General features: G+C 56.7%; 1 protein-coding gene across 2 annotated transcripts; it reads right to left on the bottom strand.

The window, feature by feature from the left end:
• Positions 1-1,607: 1,607 nt before the first annotated feature.
• On the bottom strand, positions 1,608-15,379 carry DBF4 (DBF4-CDC7 kinase regulatory subunit). Of its 2 annotated transcripts, none has more exons than XM_064167043.1 (12): positions 15,162-15,379; positions 11,479-11,651; positions 9,517-9,711; positions 8,206-8,256; positions 7,242-7,311; positions 7,054-7,130; positions 6,345-6,375; positions 5,941-5,983; positions 5,204-5,320; positions 4,463-4,577; positions 3,414-3,538; positions 1,608-2,648 (listed from the first exon to the last, which is right to left on the bottom strand). In XM_064167043.1, exons 1-12 carry the CDS (start codon positions 15,205-15,207, stop codon positions 1,652-1,654), a joined length of 2,040 nt encoding a protein of 679 aa, XP_064023113.1. In that variant the 5' UTR covers positions 15,208-15,379; the 3' UTR covers positions 1,608-1,651. The 2 variants fall into 2 exon arrangements, with proteins under 2 accessions (XP_064023113.1, XP_064023114.1); XM_064167044.1 differs by having other exon boundaries at positions 11,479-11,648.
• Between the last annotated feature and the right edge of the window lie 480 nt (positions 15,380-15,859).

Raw genomic sequence — 15,859 nt, 5'->3', positions numbered from 1 at the left:
GCAGTGGGCACTGGCAGCCCAGAATGGCCATGGCAGCCTGGGCTGCATCCAGAGCAGCGTGGCCAGAGGTGCAGAGAGGGGATCCTGCCCCTCTGCTCTGCTCAGACCTCACCTGCAGGGCTGGGGCCAGCTCTGGAGCCCTCAGCACAGGAAGGACATGGACCTGATGGAGAGGGTCCAGAGGAGGTCCATAGAAGCTGAGCAGAGAATGGAGCAGCTCTGCTACGGGGACAGGCTGGCAGAGTTGGGGCCCCAGAGTGCCCCCCTCAAAGCTGGGTATCTACTCAGAGCCCCTTTTCTCTTCACCTCTCTCCCTCCCTCGCCCTCGCCGCTGTGGTTGATGCTTTCCAGGCTTCCCTCCGTGCCGCTGGGGCCGGGGCGCCGGGGCCGTGCCGGCTGTGCTCGGCAGGACACGCTGTGAGCGGGGCAGAGCTGCGACTGCTCGCTCAGGGAGCGGAGCTGGCCCCAGCCCCTCAGAAATTCCACAGTGCTCACTGGCAAAGGAATGGTCGTTGGAGAGCTGCCCACAACTTCTCTGGGCCTCAAGCTGCACTAGGGGAGGTTCAGGATGGACATGAGAAGAAACTTCTCGACTGAAAGGGTTCGCACAGCCTGGCACAGGCTGCCCAGGGAGATGGCCTAACGCCCATCCCTGGAGGTGCTTCCAAGAGGCAGAGCTGTGGTGCTGAGGGTCATGGCTTAGCCCCAGCCTTGGCAGAGTTTGAGAGCCTGTTCCAGCCTTTAAGAACACTTCCAGTGAAGAAAACGCTGCAATTTGGAGGACAGGCTGGGAGAGCTGAGATTGCTCAGCATGGTAAAGGCTTCAGTGTGACCTCAGAGAAGCCTTCCAGGATTTGAAGGATGCCTCCAGGAGAGCAGACTTTGAGGGCACAAGGGGTGATGGAATCAAACTGGAAGACTGAGATAAGACATGGGAGAATATTGCAGCCCGTGAGCATGGTGAGGCAGTGACACTGTGGAGGATCTAAGCTTGGATGTGCTCAAAGCCAGGCTGGAGGAGGCCTGAGCAAGCTGTGCCGGTGGGAGGTGTCCCTGCCCATGGCAGAGGGTTGGGGCTGGACGATCTTGAAGGCGCCTTCCAAGGCAAGGCAGGCAGTGAGTGCAGGTCTCCCCAGCCAGCTGGGTTTAGCCTATCTTCAGTTACTTCTCTGTCAGAGCAGCCAGCTCCCCCTAGCCTCCCTAATCCCATTTCTTTGTGACCATAAAGGCTCCTCAGACAATTTCGGGAGGAAAAAAATGCTGAGGAGAGCAAAAGCCTTTTGTTTTGGGCACTCTCTTCTAAGTCAGCAGCAGGAGGAAGAGGAAGGTGCAGACATTGCCTAGCCCCCAGCAGTGCCTACTGCACGGCTGCCTTCACCCAGGTATTTATCACAGCCTGCAGCAAGTCGACCATTTCAGTCCTCAGCTCCCATCCTGCCGCCTGCTGCTGCTGCCCAGCAATTGCTTCAAGCCCAACTCGGAGGCTTCCAGTGGGACTGACAAACCTGGAGAGAAAAACAGCCCCGGAGGTTTCCTTGGTCAGAACCTTGCAAACCAACCCTCTGTCCACTGCCCCACAGCAAGCAAAGGCTCCAGGAAGAAACATCTCCAACCTGCAGGTTTATTTGGGACTCTGTTAAATAAAGCAGCATTAAAATCCAACAAAGGGGGATGAGGATGAAGAGGAAAACAAGGACCAGGGGATGCTACTGCTCTGCCCCCCGCAGCGATCCCCTGTGCTCACGGAACCTCTGCTCTCAGCAGCGCCCGAGAAACCTCCGAACTCCGAGTTCCTTTCGCTGCTCTGGAACAGCTCCAGGAGGGCCTGCACCGGTGAGCTGCAGGAGCTTCTCCTCTCCTCAGCAGCAGACACAGCCTCTGGATGCTGCTCCGGGCACAGCTCCACCTTCTGCCTCCGCTGCTCTCTCTTGTTTCTCCCCAGGCAAACCTTCACTTTCCTGTGCAGCTTCGCAGAGGGTGAGCTCTGAGCACCCTGCTCCCCCAGGTCTCTGTCTGCAGCAGCAGCAGGCCCCTCAGGCTCAAGCAGCAGGCCCTGCTGCTGGTTCTCTATGGGGTCACCCTGCCTCTTGCCAGGCACAGGCTGGGCAGCTGCTTTCCTCAGGCACTTTGCTGGCAGAGCTGCTGTGCTGGTCAGTTTTCGCTTTGGCAGCAACAGGTTCCTGTCCTTCTCGCCCTCTTGCTGAGGACCCTGCGAGTCCTTTGGCTTTCCTTGTGCCTCCTCTGATGCTTTTCTGAGCAGCTGATGAGCCTGAGGCAAGCTCTCTGTGCAGGCCTGGGCATCAAACTGAGTGGGTGGCTGTGCCATGGCCCCTGCACAGCTTGCAGCCCAGCAACTACCAGCTTGGATGTTTGCTTCACTGCTTCTCAACTTGCTTTTTAGTTCAGAAGCTTGGGGCAGGTGGCAGTGGAGAACTGGACAGACACACTCAGCAGGAGGGAGAGGTGCTGGCAGGGAGCTGGGCTGGATCTCCGCAGGCTGCTGAGCCGCTCTGAGCCCCCAGGCTGCTGAGTCCTTCCAGGAGAAACTTCTCAAGGCCATCTGCTGCCTCTGCAGCCTTTCCTTCAGCTCCTCTGGCCGAGCCACCCTGCCCAGGGCAGGAGGGAAATATCCTGTGCTGCACTTGGTCCTGCAAGGAAACGGTTGCAGATGGTCAGGGAAGTGACCCCGCCCCTGCACTCAGCACTGGGGAGGCCACAAGAAGGACATTGAGGGTCTGGAGCAGGTGCAGAGAAGGGCAAGGAAGCTGGGGAAGGGTCCGGAGAACAGGGCTGGGGAGGAGCAGCTGAGGGCCCTGGGGGTGTTTGGTGTGGAGGAGGCTGAGGGCAGAGCTCACTGCTCTCTGCAGCTCCCTGAGAGGAGGCTGCAGCCAGCTGGGGCTGGGCTCTGCTCCCTGGGAACAAGGGACAAGAGTAGAAGAAATGGCCTCAAGTTGCCTCAGGAGAGGTCTAGGTTGGAGATGAGGAATTTCTTTGCTGCAGGAGTGGTCATGGACTGGCAGAGGCTGCCCAGGGAGGTGGTGGAGTCCCCATGCCCGGAGGTGTTCCAGAAAGGTGTGGGTATGGCTTGGGAGCATTCCTGACCTCCTTGGGCAAGCTGCAAGATGATCTCAGAGGTCTTTTCCAACCTTGATATATTTTTTTGGCAGTTGCTTTCAGTTCCCTCTGATCCCATCTGCACTTTTATTTCCCTTTTCTTCCTCTCCTACTTTCTGATTTGGTTTGTTTCTTTTTTCCCATGGAGACATAAATCTCTACAGTTTGCTTTGCAAATTTCAGGGGTTTATGTCAGGATGAGAAAAAAAGAAACAAACCAAACCCAAATTTATCAGCTGCATAATCTCCCAACCAAATATCTTCATTTCCAGGGTCTTTAAAGTCTTTCAAGTTCTTACCTTTTAGGTTTGTTGGCATCATCCTTGTACTCCACAAACTGATAAACAAACTTGGAGATGATTTCATCCACAATTCTGTACTCTGTGCTGTGTGCAAAGGTTTGGTGCTGCTCACTTTCAAGATGCTGGAAATAAAGGGAGAAGGGGAAAAAAACACCAAACCGAGCATGAAATAAACGAAATAGCAGAGCTAGGAGACAGAAGTCACAGAGTGCCATGGAGCAAGAGATAAATGACATTAACTGATCAGCAGTGGCTCAGGATAGGAACTGCTGCCTCCAGCTGTAAGGCAGAAACGTCAGGAATTAGCATTACAAGGGGAAGGAAAAAGTCCTCACTCGCTGCTTTTTAAGAGGTAAAATCTCTTAAAATGTTAGTATCTGGATGAGGGAATTAAGGGCAACCTCAGGCAGCCTGCAGATGGCACTAAACTGGGTGGCAGGGTTGGTCTGCTGGAGGGCAGGGAGGCTCTGCAGAAGCACCTGGCCAGGCTGCACCACCCATGGGCTGAGCCCAATGGGAGGAGGTTCAGCAAGGCCAGGGGTTGGGTCCTGCACCTGGGGCACAACAACCCCATGGAGGCTGCAGGCTGGGGGCAGAGTGGCTGGAAGTGCCCAGCAGAGAAAGCCCAGGGGGTGCTGGGTGACAGCAGCTGGAGATGAGCCAGGGGGTGCCCAGGTGGCCAAGAAGGACACCAGCAGCCTGGCCTGGATCAGCAGTGGTGTGGGCAGCAGGAGCAGGGCAGGATTGTGCCCTGCACTCAGCACTGGGGAGGCCACAGCTGGAGTCAGGTTTGGTGCCTCACTGCAAGGAGGACATTGAGGGTCTGGAGCAGGTCCAGAGAAGGGCAAAGAAGCTGGGGAAGGATCTGGAGAACAGGGCTGGGTAGGAGCAGCTGAGGGCCCTGGGGATGTTTGGTGTGGAGCAGAGGAGGCTGAGGGCAGAGCTCATTGCTCTCTGCAGCTCCCTGAGAGGAGGCTGCAGCCAGGTGTGGCTTTTCCAACCCAACCACTTCCATGCCTGCATTCCAGCCCCAAACTGTCACTTACTGTGTGCAGATCTTCATATTTCTTCCCACAGCATTCACAATATCCTCTCCTCTTCTTGTCCTTCTGAGGCAGATGAAGAGGGGTCCCACAGTCCTTGTCACTGTTTGGTTTGTTTCTAATAACAGAAACAGAGGTCCTGGGGCTGGAGCTGAGCTCTGGTTTGCCTTTCACCTCATTCTTACTCACTGACAATAAACAATTTTATTCCACATCTAAATATTTACATTCTTAGGAAAACCAAGGGAAAATTTCCACATTAGCTAAGAAACCACAACCACCCCCAAAATGCTGCTTCCTGCAGGAGGAGAGGCAGAGCAATGAGGCTGCAGGTGAACACCAAGCATGCAGGTGAGTCCAGATGTGCTGCTATCCCTGACTCCAAAGCATCAAAGAGCAAAAGTGGGCTGAAGGAATCCACATCCTACAAAGTACTTACTGGAGGGCATCCAAGGTGAGGACAAAGAAGGAACCAGTGGCAGAAAGGAAAAAACTATCTTATGCTGAGCCACAGTGAGAGAAGGCCACACTTTGTGAGGTGTGCATCTGTGTGCTCAAGACAAGGACTAAAGAGAGCAGAAAGAGGGGACAGAGGCAGACACCACCAGTTAGAGCAGAGCAGAGGAGGAGCTGTTAGGGTTAAACCTCACACAAAAGCAGAGCAATTCCTCCAGAGAACAACGACTTGAGGAGCATTTCAGAGAGCTGTGCCCCTCCTCTAGCCCCGCCATGCTGGCAACAAACCTTTGCTTAGGAGCAGAGGGAAGCTTCTTCTCCATCTCGAAGGGGCTGCAGGGCTTTGGGACACAGTAGTTGAGCGCTGGGAAGATGTGGAACTGCAGGTAGAAGGGTCGGTACCGGCTGCGGCAGAGCGGCACAGGAGTTGAGAGCACAAATCGCAGCTGGGGCTGAAACCTTCCCCAGGGTTTGGGGTCTCACAAACTTTGAATCCCAGAATGGCTCAGGTTGGGAGGGAGCTCAGAGCTCCTCTGCTCCAGCCTCCTGCCATGCCCAGGGACACCTCTCAGCTACACTCAGCTGCTCAGGGCCTCACCCAGCCTGGCCTGCAGCACCCCCAGGCAGGAGGCAGCCACAGCCTCCCTGGGCAGCCTGTGCCAGGCTCTCACCACCCTCACACTCAACAACTTCTGCCTCAGCTCCACTCTCCCTCTGCTCTGCCTCAGCTCCAAACCCTTCCCCTTGGCCTGGCTCAGACCCCCTCAGCACAAGTCCCTCTGCAGCCTTCCTGCAGGATGCCCTCAGGCACTGGCAGCAGCTCTGAGGTGCCCCTGGAGCCTTCTCCTCTGCAGGCTGCACCCCCCCCAGCTCCTTCAGCCTGTGCTCAGGGCAGAGGGGAGGCCTGGCTGGCATCTGAAGGCAGCAAGTGGACAGGTGAAGGGCATTTCCTCAAGGCATGCTCAGTGTCTGTCAGCTTCTCAAGCCTGAGGCCCAGGATGCTGCATGCACAGCACAGCACTCACCGGCTCCTGTCTTCCACCTTCACAAAGGGATTCTTCAGCCTGCCTGCTCCAGGGGCAGAAAAGACAAGGTGAGAGGCAAGGGGCAGGCTCAGGGGCAGGTGCAGGGGCAAGCTCAGGGGCAAGCTCAGGGGCAGGCAAGCATTTTTCTTTATCCTTCCCTGGCCCAGTAGGTGCACAAATAAGCAAATTATTTTGGAATTAAATATTTACATTGAAGAAAAGAATTCCTATAAAATAATGGAATGAACCCCCCAAGGCAAGGGGTTGGAACTAGATGATCTTGAAAGTCCCTTCCAAGCCAAACCAGTCTGGGCTGGAAGTGTTCAACTGAGTGCTGCAGTCTGGTTTGAAGCCTTGGGAAGCTAAGGCAGAAGCCAAGGCTGTGGGAGCTCTGCAATACTCACTTTTGGACTTGGGAGCAGGAACTTGTTTTACCTGTGGACGGTAAAAAGGAGAGAGAAGGTAAAAACCCTACTGTGAATAGGAGTGATGAGGAGAGAGAGGGAGAGGGACCTCAGAGCAGCCTGCCAGGATTTGAAAGAGGCCTCCGGGAGAGCTAGGGAGGGACTGTGACAAAGGCCTGCAGTGACAGGATGAGAGGGGATGGCTTCAGCCTGGTAGCAGCTGGACTGAGATGAGCCATGAGGAAGCAATTACTGCTCATGGGGGTGGTGAGGCACTGGGACAGGTTTCCCAGAGAGCTGTGGAGGCTCCCAGCCTGGCAGTGTACAAAGGCAGGTTGGCTGTGGCCTGGAGCAAGCTGGGCTGGTGGAAGATGTCCCTGCCCATGGTCTCTTCCAACCCAAGCCACGCTGCGATTCTGTGACACTCCAGACAGCTCAGGACTTCTGATCCTGAGACATCCTTTGCCAGAGCAAGGCTCTGCACAGTAGCACGAAGATTACTTCAATCAACTCACAAACTAAAGCAGGCTGTGGCAAAGTCAGCAGGAGCAAGGCTGGCTGACAAGAAAGGCTGTGAGCCCCACAGGCTGGTGGATGGTTGGACTGGATGATCTCAGAGGCCTTTTCCAACCACAGCAATCCCATGGCCCTGGGTTACTGGGGCTCTGCCAGCACAGTGGCATTGCCAGAGCTGCAAAGAGCCACTCACCACATCTTTGGAAGCACTGCCTGGCCTCCTGAGGAGGTAGAGCTCCTTCTTCTTCTGTTCAATGTAGCTCTTCACATCTGGCAAAAAAAGAGAGAGTGAGGCCAGGGGCTTTACTTCTGGGGGTGTCTCTGGGCTGAAGTCAGCATGGTGAAAGCTGAAGTGAAGCTTTGCTGAACACAAACACTTACCATCAAGATGAAGAATCTTCACTCCCCAGCTGAGAGCACTGGACAGGATGCTGCCAGAGGGGATTAGGTCCTGCAAGCAATGCAGCACATGAATAACTCAAAGCAACAAATGGTCATGATGTAAATCATCAGAGCCATCACAACAGGTGAGAGGAAAGCTGAGATCAAAGCAGATGCTCTGCCTCTTGCCAAAGACTTGCTTACATTATCTGGGTTCTCCACCTCCCTGTCCCCATCAAAAGGTCTCTAACCTTTCATACAGCCCAAACTGCTCTCTAATGGCACATTTCATAGTGACTGAGCTCTGAAGGCAGTGAAGTTAACTTTGCTGAATTACACAAGCATCTGGGCTGGCAAAGCCCCCTCTGAGCTCACCCAGCCCAGCCATGCTCTGACTGGCAGGGCTGGGACTGAGCCATGGCCCTCAGCACCACAGCTCTTCCCCTGGGAAACACCTGCAGGGGTGGGCATTCAGCCACCTGCCTGGGCAGCCTGTGCCAGGCTCTGAGAGCCCTTTCAGTCCAGAAGTTTCCTCTCATGTCCAACCTAACCCTCCCCTAGGGCAACCTGAGGCTATTTCCTCTCCTCCTGTCACTTGTCCCTAGGGAGCAGAGCCCAGCCTCAGCCTCCTGCCAGGGACCAGTTTCCTCCTCTCTTCCCCTGCTCAAGGCCCACCTCCAAAAGAAGGTGAGCCCTTCAGAATCCAGAGCACAGACAGCTACTGAAGGCCTCCATGACCCCCCCCATCCCAGCCCTGTTAGCACTGCGGATGCACTGGCAGAGGGCTCTCTGGAGTTGGAATTCCTCAGGAAGCATTCAGGAACCAAGACCTGACAGTTTTACTTAGGAGAAGCCCTGACTTCTGCCAAAGCATTCCAGGAGGGCCACTAGGAGCAGCCTTGCCACAACCTGCCTGCCTGGGAGAGCTCAGCCCCAGTCTCTCAGGCACGGCCACTTGGCTTACCTGCTCTTTGATTGCCTTCTCAACCAGGGACTTGCCTCTGCTCATGTGCACCTGGGTGACAACAGAACACAGTTTGAGACAGTCAGAGCTCATTTCAAACTCCAGCAGGCAGGAGTGGACACTGCTGCTAACCAGTCCACGTTTTAGCTAGGAGCCTCCTCTGGGTTCCTGCACTGCTGGTGTTCAGTAATCTGCACCCTCCCCCCAAGGTGAGGGTCAATAGAGGCTGGGGGGAAAGCCAAAGCCCCAGTCCCAACAGGTAGTCCCCTTTCAGACACCTCCTGCCAGTCCAGCCTGCTCAGCGTCCCAGCCAAACTGCCTTTCAGCACTGCCAGCATGGGAGCCTCCACAGCTGCTCCGTGCCAGTGCCTCACCACCCTCCTGGGCAGGAATTGCTTCCTCATGGCCAGTGAGGCTGGGCAGACACTGGCACGGGCTGCCCAGGGAGGCTGTGGCTATCCCCTTCCTGGAGGTGTTGCAGGCCAGGCCGGATGAGGCCTGGAGCAAGCTGTGCTGTGGGAGGTGTCCCTGCCCATGGCAGGGGTTGGGGCTGGATGAGTGTAAAGGGTTAATGCTCCTGGGGGTAGTATGAACCTGACCCCGGGTCTTCCTGACTCCTCCCTGGGGATGGTCTGACCCTGAGCCCAGGTGTAGTGGTTAGCCCACTCCCACTTGGTGTCTACACCCTCTGTAGAGAGGATCCTGCTGTTTCTTTCTGCCCTCCCTCCCTGCCCGCACCACCCTTGCTCCTGCTGCTCCTGTTCTGCCCGTGGGACCATCCCTCCGAATCCACCTCTATGCACTGCCATCACTGTGCTTGTAGATACTTCTGTATCTGGTTTCTCTGTTCCTTTCTGTAGCTCCCTTACCTTAATTACCTTTTCCTTATTGTTAAAGCTTTTCTTTAAACGCCCAAATGGAAGCCAGACTCTTGCCTGGGTGCTTTGCCCCTTTTCACTCTCTACAGCTAATTCCTTTCTTTCCAAAGGGGGGAGGGGAAGGCATTCTGCTACTGTATTGTTCTGTTGGGTCCTGAGTCTCTGGGAAGCTTCAATCAGAGCAATACAACGAGCCTGAAGGTCACTTCAACCAGGCCCACAGAATGGTTTGGGTTGGAAGAGACCTTAGAGCCCACCCAGTTAGCCAGGACTGCCAGCCCAGCCTGGCCTAGCTTCGTGCTTGACCTGTTACAAACCCACCAGCAAGAGCCCTGCCTCGGGCGAGAGCAGAGGAAAGCAGACAGCAGCAGAACTGCAGGTGCAGGTCCCATGAGCTGTGCCCCCCTTGCAGCACCACTCCCCAGCCACTTACTGTGTCCACCACCTTGAAGGAGGTCCCCTCCTGTCGCTCTCTGCAGGTGCTGGGGTGAGGGGAGCTGTTCCCTCCATGGTGTGCAGACTCTGGGCTGGGGACAGGAGAAATCTGAGCAAGGCTGGCTGCAAATTTGGCCTCCTTCTTGTTAGACACCAGATAGCTGATGTCTTTACTAAGGAAACCTTCCACTCTCTACAGAGAAAGACAGAAAGCAAATGATGATGTCGGGACAGGAGTGAGCAACTCAGCTTCACACTGTGCACTTCACGCTTTAGGAATGACCAAGTTCAAAAGCACTCAATTAAAGAGACCTCTAATTTCTCCTGCTCTGGATGGAAACTGCAGCTGAGCTGTAGGAGCACCTAGCACCACACCACATAGCAGCATTTGCTACCAGTGTTTAGCAGCACTGAGTTCATCTCACTGAAATTCTGAACTCTCAATTTGTCATCTCTGCCCAAAGAGCTTTGTTTTGCCTCAATTATTATTCTTTGAACCATTCCAACACTTTCTAACTAGAGGAATTTGGGAAACAACAAAAGAAGTCAACTGAAAATCAGTTTACAGTGAGTCCAAGCTCAGGGCAGGGTCACCTGGAGAGGGTCACACAGCAACACATCCTCTGGAGGCTTGGAATGCCTCCAGAGATGGAGACTCCACCACCTCCAGCAGCCTTATGTGACAGAAGTTCCTCCTCATCTTCAGATGGACTTCTGATGTGCCACTTTGTGCCCCTTACCCCTTGTCCTGGCACTGGCACCACTGAACAAAGCCTGGCCCCATCCTGCTGCCCCCCACCCTTGCAGTATTGATCAGCATTGATCAGATCCCCCTCAGGCTGCCCCAATTCCCTCAGCCTCTCCCCACTACAGAGATGTTCCATGGCCCCCAGCAGCTTTGTAGCCCTTTGTTGTCCCCTCTCCAGCCAGTCCTTATCCCTCTTGAACTGGGGAGCCCAGAACTGGACACAATAGTACAGATGTGGCCTCACCAGGGCAGAGCAGAGGGGCAGAACCTCCCTTGCCCTGCTGGTCAGCGTTCTTGAAGCAGCCCAGGATGCCCTTGGCCTTCTTGGCCTCAAGGGTGACTGTTGGCTCTTGGTCACTCTGCTGTCCCCCAGGACTCCCAGGTCCTTTTCCCCAGAGCTTTGCAACTGAAAGGGTTCTCAGAGCCTGGCACAGGCTGCCCAGGGAGGTGGCTGAATGCCCACCCCTGCAGGTGTTTCCCAGAGGCAGAGCTGTGGTGCTGAGGGCCATGGCTTGGCCCCAGCCTTGGCAGAGTCAGAGGATGGTTGGACTCAGCTGACCCATGGGGGTGCCCTTCCCCAGCTGCTGGACCCCACACAAGGCTTCACTACATCAAAAGTTCATCTTTCAGTGGGACTAGGCCACAGCACTGCTCATGCTCCTGTGACCTCCTGGGTCTGCTGGCACCAAAGTGCCTCTCTGCTTTCACATGGAAGAATCAGCAGAATAAACACCAAAGCATTAAGACATTTAGAAAATGCCTGAGTGAAAAAGGGCCTTTCCAAGCACTCCTTGGTGTGTTCTGGGCAGGAAGTGCCTCATGGAGTTCCTGATTTTCATGAAGCAGAGGCCAAACACTTCTTTGTTCAAGGTTCAGCAGGACAGCTTTGGCTAGAAGATGTCAAAGTATCACTGCACTCAAAGGCAGCAGGGAAAAATCACCTCAAAGACTGAAACTTAGGGAACCTGGATAAGGAAAGGGATGATCAGCTGAAAACAAACTTTGCTTACAACTGGCAAAGCAGCTTTGAGCCACCAAAAACCCTCATAAAATCATTTGCTAATAGCTGTTCCTATCAAACACCACAACAAGCAAAAGCCACCAAGTGTGAAACAGAAAGCAGGCTGAGAAGCAGGCAGGAAGGAGATGGAGAAGACATTCCCCACATGTGGGCTTCCTTCCACTCCTACACCTCTCTGCTCAGGCACTTACCCCTCCCAGCTCTCTCAGGTCCTTGCCTATCTTCTCAGAGATGACACGGGAAGGAATATCCAGGTAAAAAACCTTCCCAGTGAGGGGCTTCAGCTTCTCTGCTTTCCCTGTGTCTCTTCTCACACTCTTCAGAGCAGACTTTGTCCTTTCTGCTTTTCCTTGCATTCCATCTGCTGCAAAAGACAGAAGTGACTTCAAACAGGCCCAGGGCTGGGTTTTCCTATTCAGAACGGAAAGCTCCTCGCTGTGGAGATGCAGAAGGCAAACTTCCATGCCAAGCCCTTCCAAACAGGGCTTAGAAAACATAGCCACAGCCTGGGCTGGGTTGGAAGGGACCTTCAAGACCATCCAGTTCCAAGCCCCTGCCATGGGCATGGACACCTCCCACTAGATCAGGTTGCTCAAGGCCTCATCCAACCTGCACAGTGCCAGGACTGGAGCCTCCACAACTGCTCTGGGCAACCTGTGCCAGTGCCTCATGGGCAAGAACTGTGTCCTCATGTGCCATCTCAGGCCAGCTGCTGCCAGTCTGAAGCCATCCTCCCTCCTGTCACTCCAGGCCTCTGCCAAAAGTCCCTGCCCAGCTCTCCTGCAGCCCCCCCCAGGTCCTGGCAGGCTGCTCTGAGCTCTCCCTGCAGCCTTCTCTCCTCCAGGTTGCACAGCCCCAACTCTCCCAGCCTGTGCCCACAGCAGAGGCTCTCCAGCCTCTGCTCACCTTGGTGGCCTCCTCTGGCCCTGCTCCTACAGGTCCATGTCCTGCTTGTGTTGGAGCTGGCCCCAGCACTGCAGGGGGGTCTCAGCAGAATGGAGCACAGGAGCAGCATCCCCTCCCAGCGCCTGCTGCAGGGGCTGAAGCCCAGGATGTTCAGTATGTCAAATCCAAGGCATTAACAAGACCAGATGTGACCCCAAAGAGTCAATACCACATCCTACATTGGGGCTTCTCCTTTCTGCTGTCACACAACGACGTCAGTTTCTCCACCCAGCTCGGCGCCTGTCTGCTATCTGTGCCCCACAGGACATGCTCTGCTTGCAGTCACTGACAACCACAACGCCCTCTTAGGGCCACCTCTTATTCCTCTGAGACAAAACCGGTGACAACAGCAGAACACTCAAAAGTACCTGAAATACCAAGAATCACAGGACCCAGATCCTCCTATTTATCTGAATTTTGAGCACCCATTGGAGCTGCAGGAAAACTAAGCCTGAAGGTCACAACCACTCCTGCACCAGGGAATCTGACTCTAAGGCTAAGAATGAAACTGAACTGTGCTGATGAAAGTGTTCTGATGCTGCACACAGAGCTCTCCACACAGGCAAACATCTCATGCTAGACACTTAAACCAGCAAATGAACCCCAGAAGCCTCAGACCTCCAGAGAAATCCTGGGCTGTGGTAGAGCTGCCCGCAAGAGGGATCAGCTCAGTGCTGGTTGGCAGGCAGAAAAACAGAAGGGAATTGTTAAGGGCTTGAAAATAAACCCAGTGATTTTATCATCCCACCCCAAACATGCAGCACTCTGTCACACCTTAAACACAGCCTGCCAGAGAGCAGCAGGAATGAGCAGAGGCATGAAGAACGACCTTGCAGGTTAAGAGTTTATCAGCCTGCAAAGCCAATGAGCCTAGGGAAAACGAGCAGAGGTCTGCAAAATAAAGAGGAGCACACTGAAAATGGCCAAGCAGCCTACTCCAGCAGAACCAGGAGGCACCAAACAAAACCGGGATCTGTTTCTCTCTGGGCATCCCTGTGTAGCTTGCTGCCCAAGAGTGTGGTGGACACAAGGGTGAATTTCTAGGGGAGGCTGCAAGGATCCCAGGCTCACAGATGTCAGGAGTTGGAAGAGACCCAAAGAGCTCATCGAGTCCAACTCCCTGCCAGAGCAGGACCATCCAGTCTAGCTCAGGGCACACAGGAACACATCTAGACAGGCCTGGAAAGGCTCCAGAGAAGGAGACTCCACAGCCTCTCTGGGCAGCCTGTGCCAGGGCTCTGGGACCCTACAGTCAAGAAGTTGTCCCTTGTGCTGAGCTGGAACCTCCTGTGCTGCAGCTTCCATCCACTGCTCCTTGTGTTAACCCAGGGAGCAGTGAGCAGAGCCTGTCCCCCCCTCCTGACCCCAGCCCTCAGACAGTTAGAGACATTGATTCAATCCCCTCTCAGTCTTCTTCTCTCCAGACTACGCAGCCCCAGGGCCCTCAGCCTCTCCTCACCAGGCAGTGCTCCAGTCCCCTCATCATCCTCACAGCCCATTGCTGGGCCCTCTCCAGCAGTTCCTGTCCCTCTTAAACTGGGGAGCCCAGAACTGAAGGCAGTATCAAGATGAGGTCTCAGCAGGGCAGAGCAGAGGGGCAGGAGAACCTCCCTGGATCTGCTGGACACACTCTGCTTAATGCCCCCCAGGACCTCATTGCCCTCTTGGCCCCCGGGGCACATTGCTGTGCCAGGGATGCTCTCCCCCAGCACTCCCAGCTCCCTCTCCCTGGGGCTGCTCTCCAGCAGTCACCTCCCAGCCTGGACTGCTGCAGTTTATTATTGCTCCCCAGGGGCAGGACTTTGCACTTGTTCTTGTGAACCTCATTTGGTTCTTCTGTGCCCAGCTCTGTGCCCAGGGCTCTCTGGATGGCAGCACAGCCTGCAGCTGTCTCAGCCAAGCCTCCCAGCTTGGTGTCAGCAGCAAACTGGCTGAGCTGACTCTGTGCCCTCAGGAAGAGGTCCTAAACACACAGAACTGACCTGCAACTCATCAAATCCCCCTAGACACGGCTGGACACTAGAGGCGAAAGAAATGTTATCTTCTGTGGGCCACAGGAGTCCACTTCCAGGCAGTGCCCGCGGCAGAAGCAGCCACGCTTAGCTTTGCCTTCCCCTTCCCCCCTGACCGACTCTCCTGCAGCGGCTCCCGGGGAGCCAGCAGGCCTCTGAGCAGACAAAGGCCAGCACCGAGCAGCCTCTCGGCTGCTGCTCCCCTCTGAAACGCGGCGATGGCAGAGGGGGCAGAAGCACCTCTGGCGCAGGATTCCGTGGGCGCAAACGTGAGCGAGGCGCAGGCAGCTCTGAGCAAGGCACAGACAGAACAGCCAGGGGGGAGAAGCCGGAGAGGCTGAGGGCAGCGCGGATCTGCATCTGCAGAGCAAAGGCGGGTGAGGAGCTGTGTGCAAGCAGAGCTGCAGGGGGGACCAGGGCTGCAACGTGGTGCCACAGCCAGCACGGCTACGCTGTGGCATCTCCCGTGGCATCTCCCGTGGCATGCCAGCTCAAGCGCTAACAGCCAACTGCGGGCATCAAGACTGGAAAGCAAGCTCCTTCGGCACGGCTTCCAGCCCGGGGCGAGCTGGCAGCGCTGCAGGAGGGAAGCGTCTCTCCCGCAGGGCAATGTGCTAACCCCGGCCCCAGCGCCCTCCACGCGTGCTGCTGACAGCGCCGAGCCCTGCCCGTGCCGAGCCCTTCCCGGGGCCGGGGCCCGGCCGGCGGCAGCCGAGCCCCCGAGCTGGCTGTGCGGCAGACACAGGCTCCCGCTCGGCTCCCGGCCCGCACCAGCGCTCCCGCGGCCGGCTCCAGGCCCCGCTCCTCGGCCGGGCAGGCAGGAAGGCGGCCCCGGGCCGCGGCGGAAGGGGCCCAGACCTTCCCCCTCAGCCCCAAGCCCTCCCCGGGCCGCGGCAGCTCCTCCAGGGGACGCTTACGGGGACGCGCTGCTCTGTCGGCGGCCTCCGCGGCGCTGGGCTTCATCTTCCCGCCGGCTCACATCGTCCGCCGCCCGCGGCCGCTCGGCTCCCGCCGCACCCACAGCCCCCGGCGGCTCTGCCTTCTCCGGCCCTTCCCGCCCGGCTCGGAGCCGTCCCGGGGCAGGCAGCGCCGTGCCCTCCGTTCCCGCCGCGGCTCGGTACGCCCCCGGCAGGCAGCGCCGCACTCTGCCCTCACCAGCCCTTCCCGCCGCGCACGGCCTCGCTCCGCCCCTGCCGGAGAGCAGCGCTGGGGCCGCAGCGAGCACCTCCGGCCCGGGCGAGGGAAAGAGGCCCAGCGGCGGGAGCGGGGCCGGCGGCGGCCCGGCCGCACCTCGAGGGCCGGGGCCGGTCGGTGGCAAGCCAGGGCGGGTGTCTGAGCCCGGCACCGGGCACAGGCAGGAGCTCCTCCCAGGCGCTCAGCACTGCCAGGCTGGGAGCCTCCACAGCTGCTCTGGGCAGCCTGTCCCAGTGCCTCCCCACCCTCCTGGGCAAGAATTGCTCCCCCATGGCTCGTCTCAGTCCGGCTGCTGCCAGGCTGAAGCCATCTGCGCTCCTCCTGCCACTCCATGCCTTTGCAAGTCCCCGATACTGAGGAGGAGACCAACCCCCCCCAGCTGCAGCCTCTTGGCCCCAGGAGCAAGGAGGGGGCAGCAGCA

This window comes from Pogoniulus pusillus, chromosome 28, assembly GCF_015220805.1.
Source record: "Pogoniulus pusillus isolate bPogPus1 chromosome 28, bPogPus1.pri, whole genome shotgun sequence".
Taxonomy (NCBI): Eukaryota; Metazoa; Chordata; class Aves; order Piciformes; family Lybiidae; genus Pogoniulus; species Pogoniulus pusillus.
This window is presented reverse-complemented; position numbering and strand designations above follow the sequence as displayed.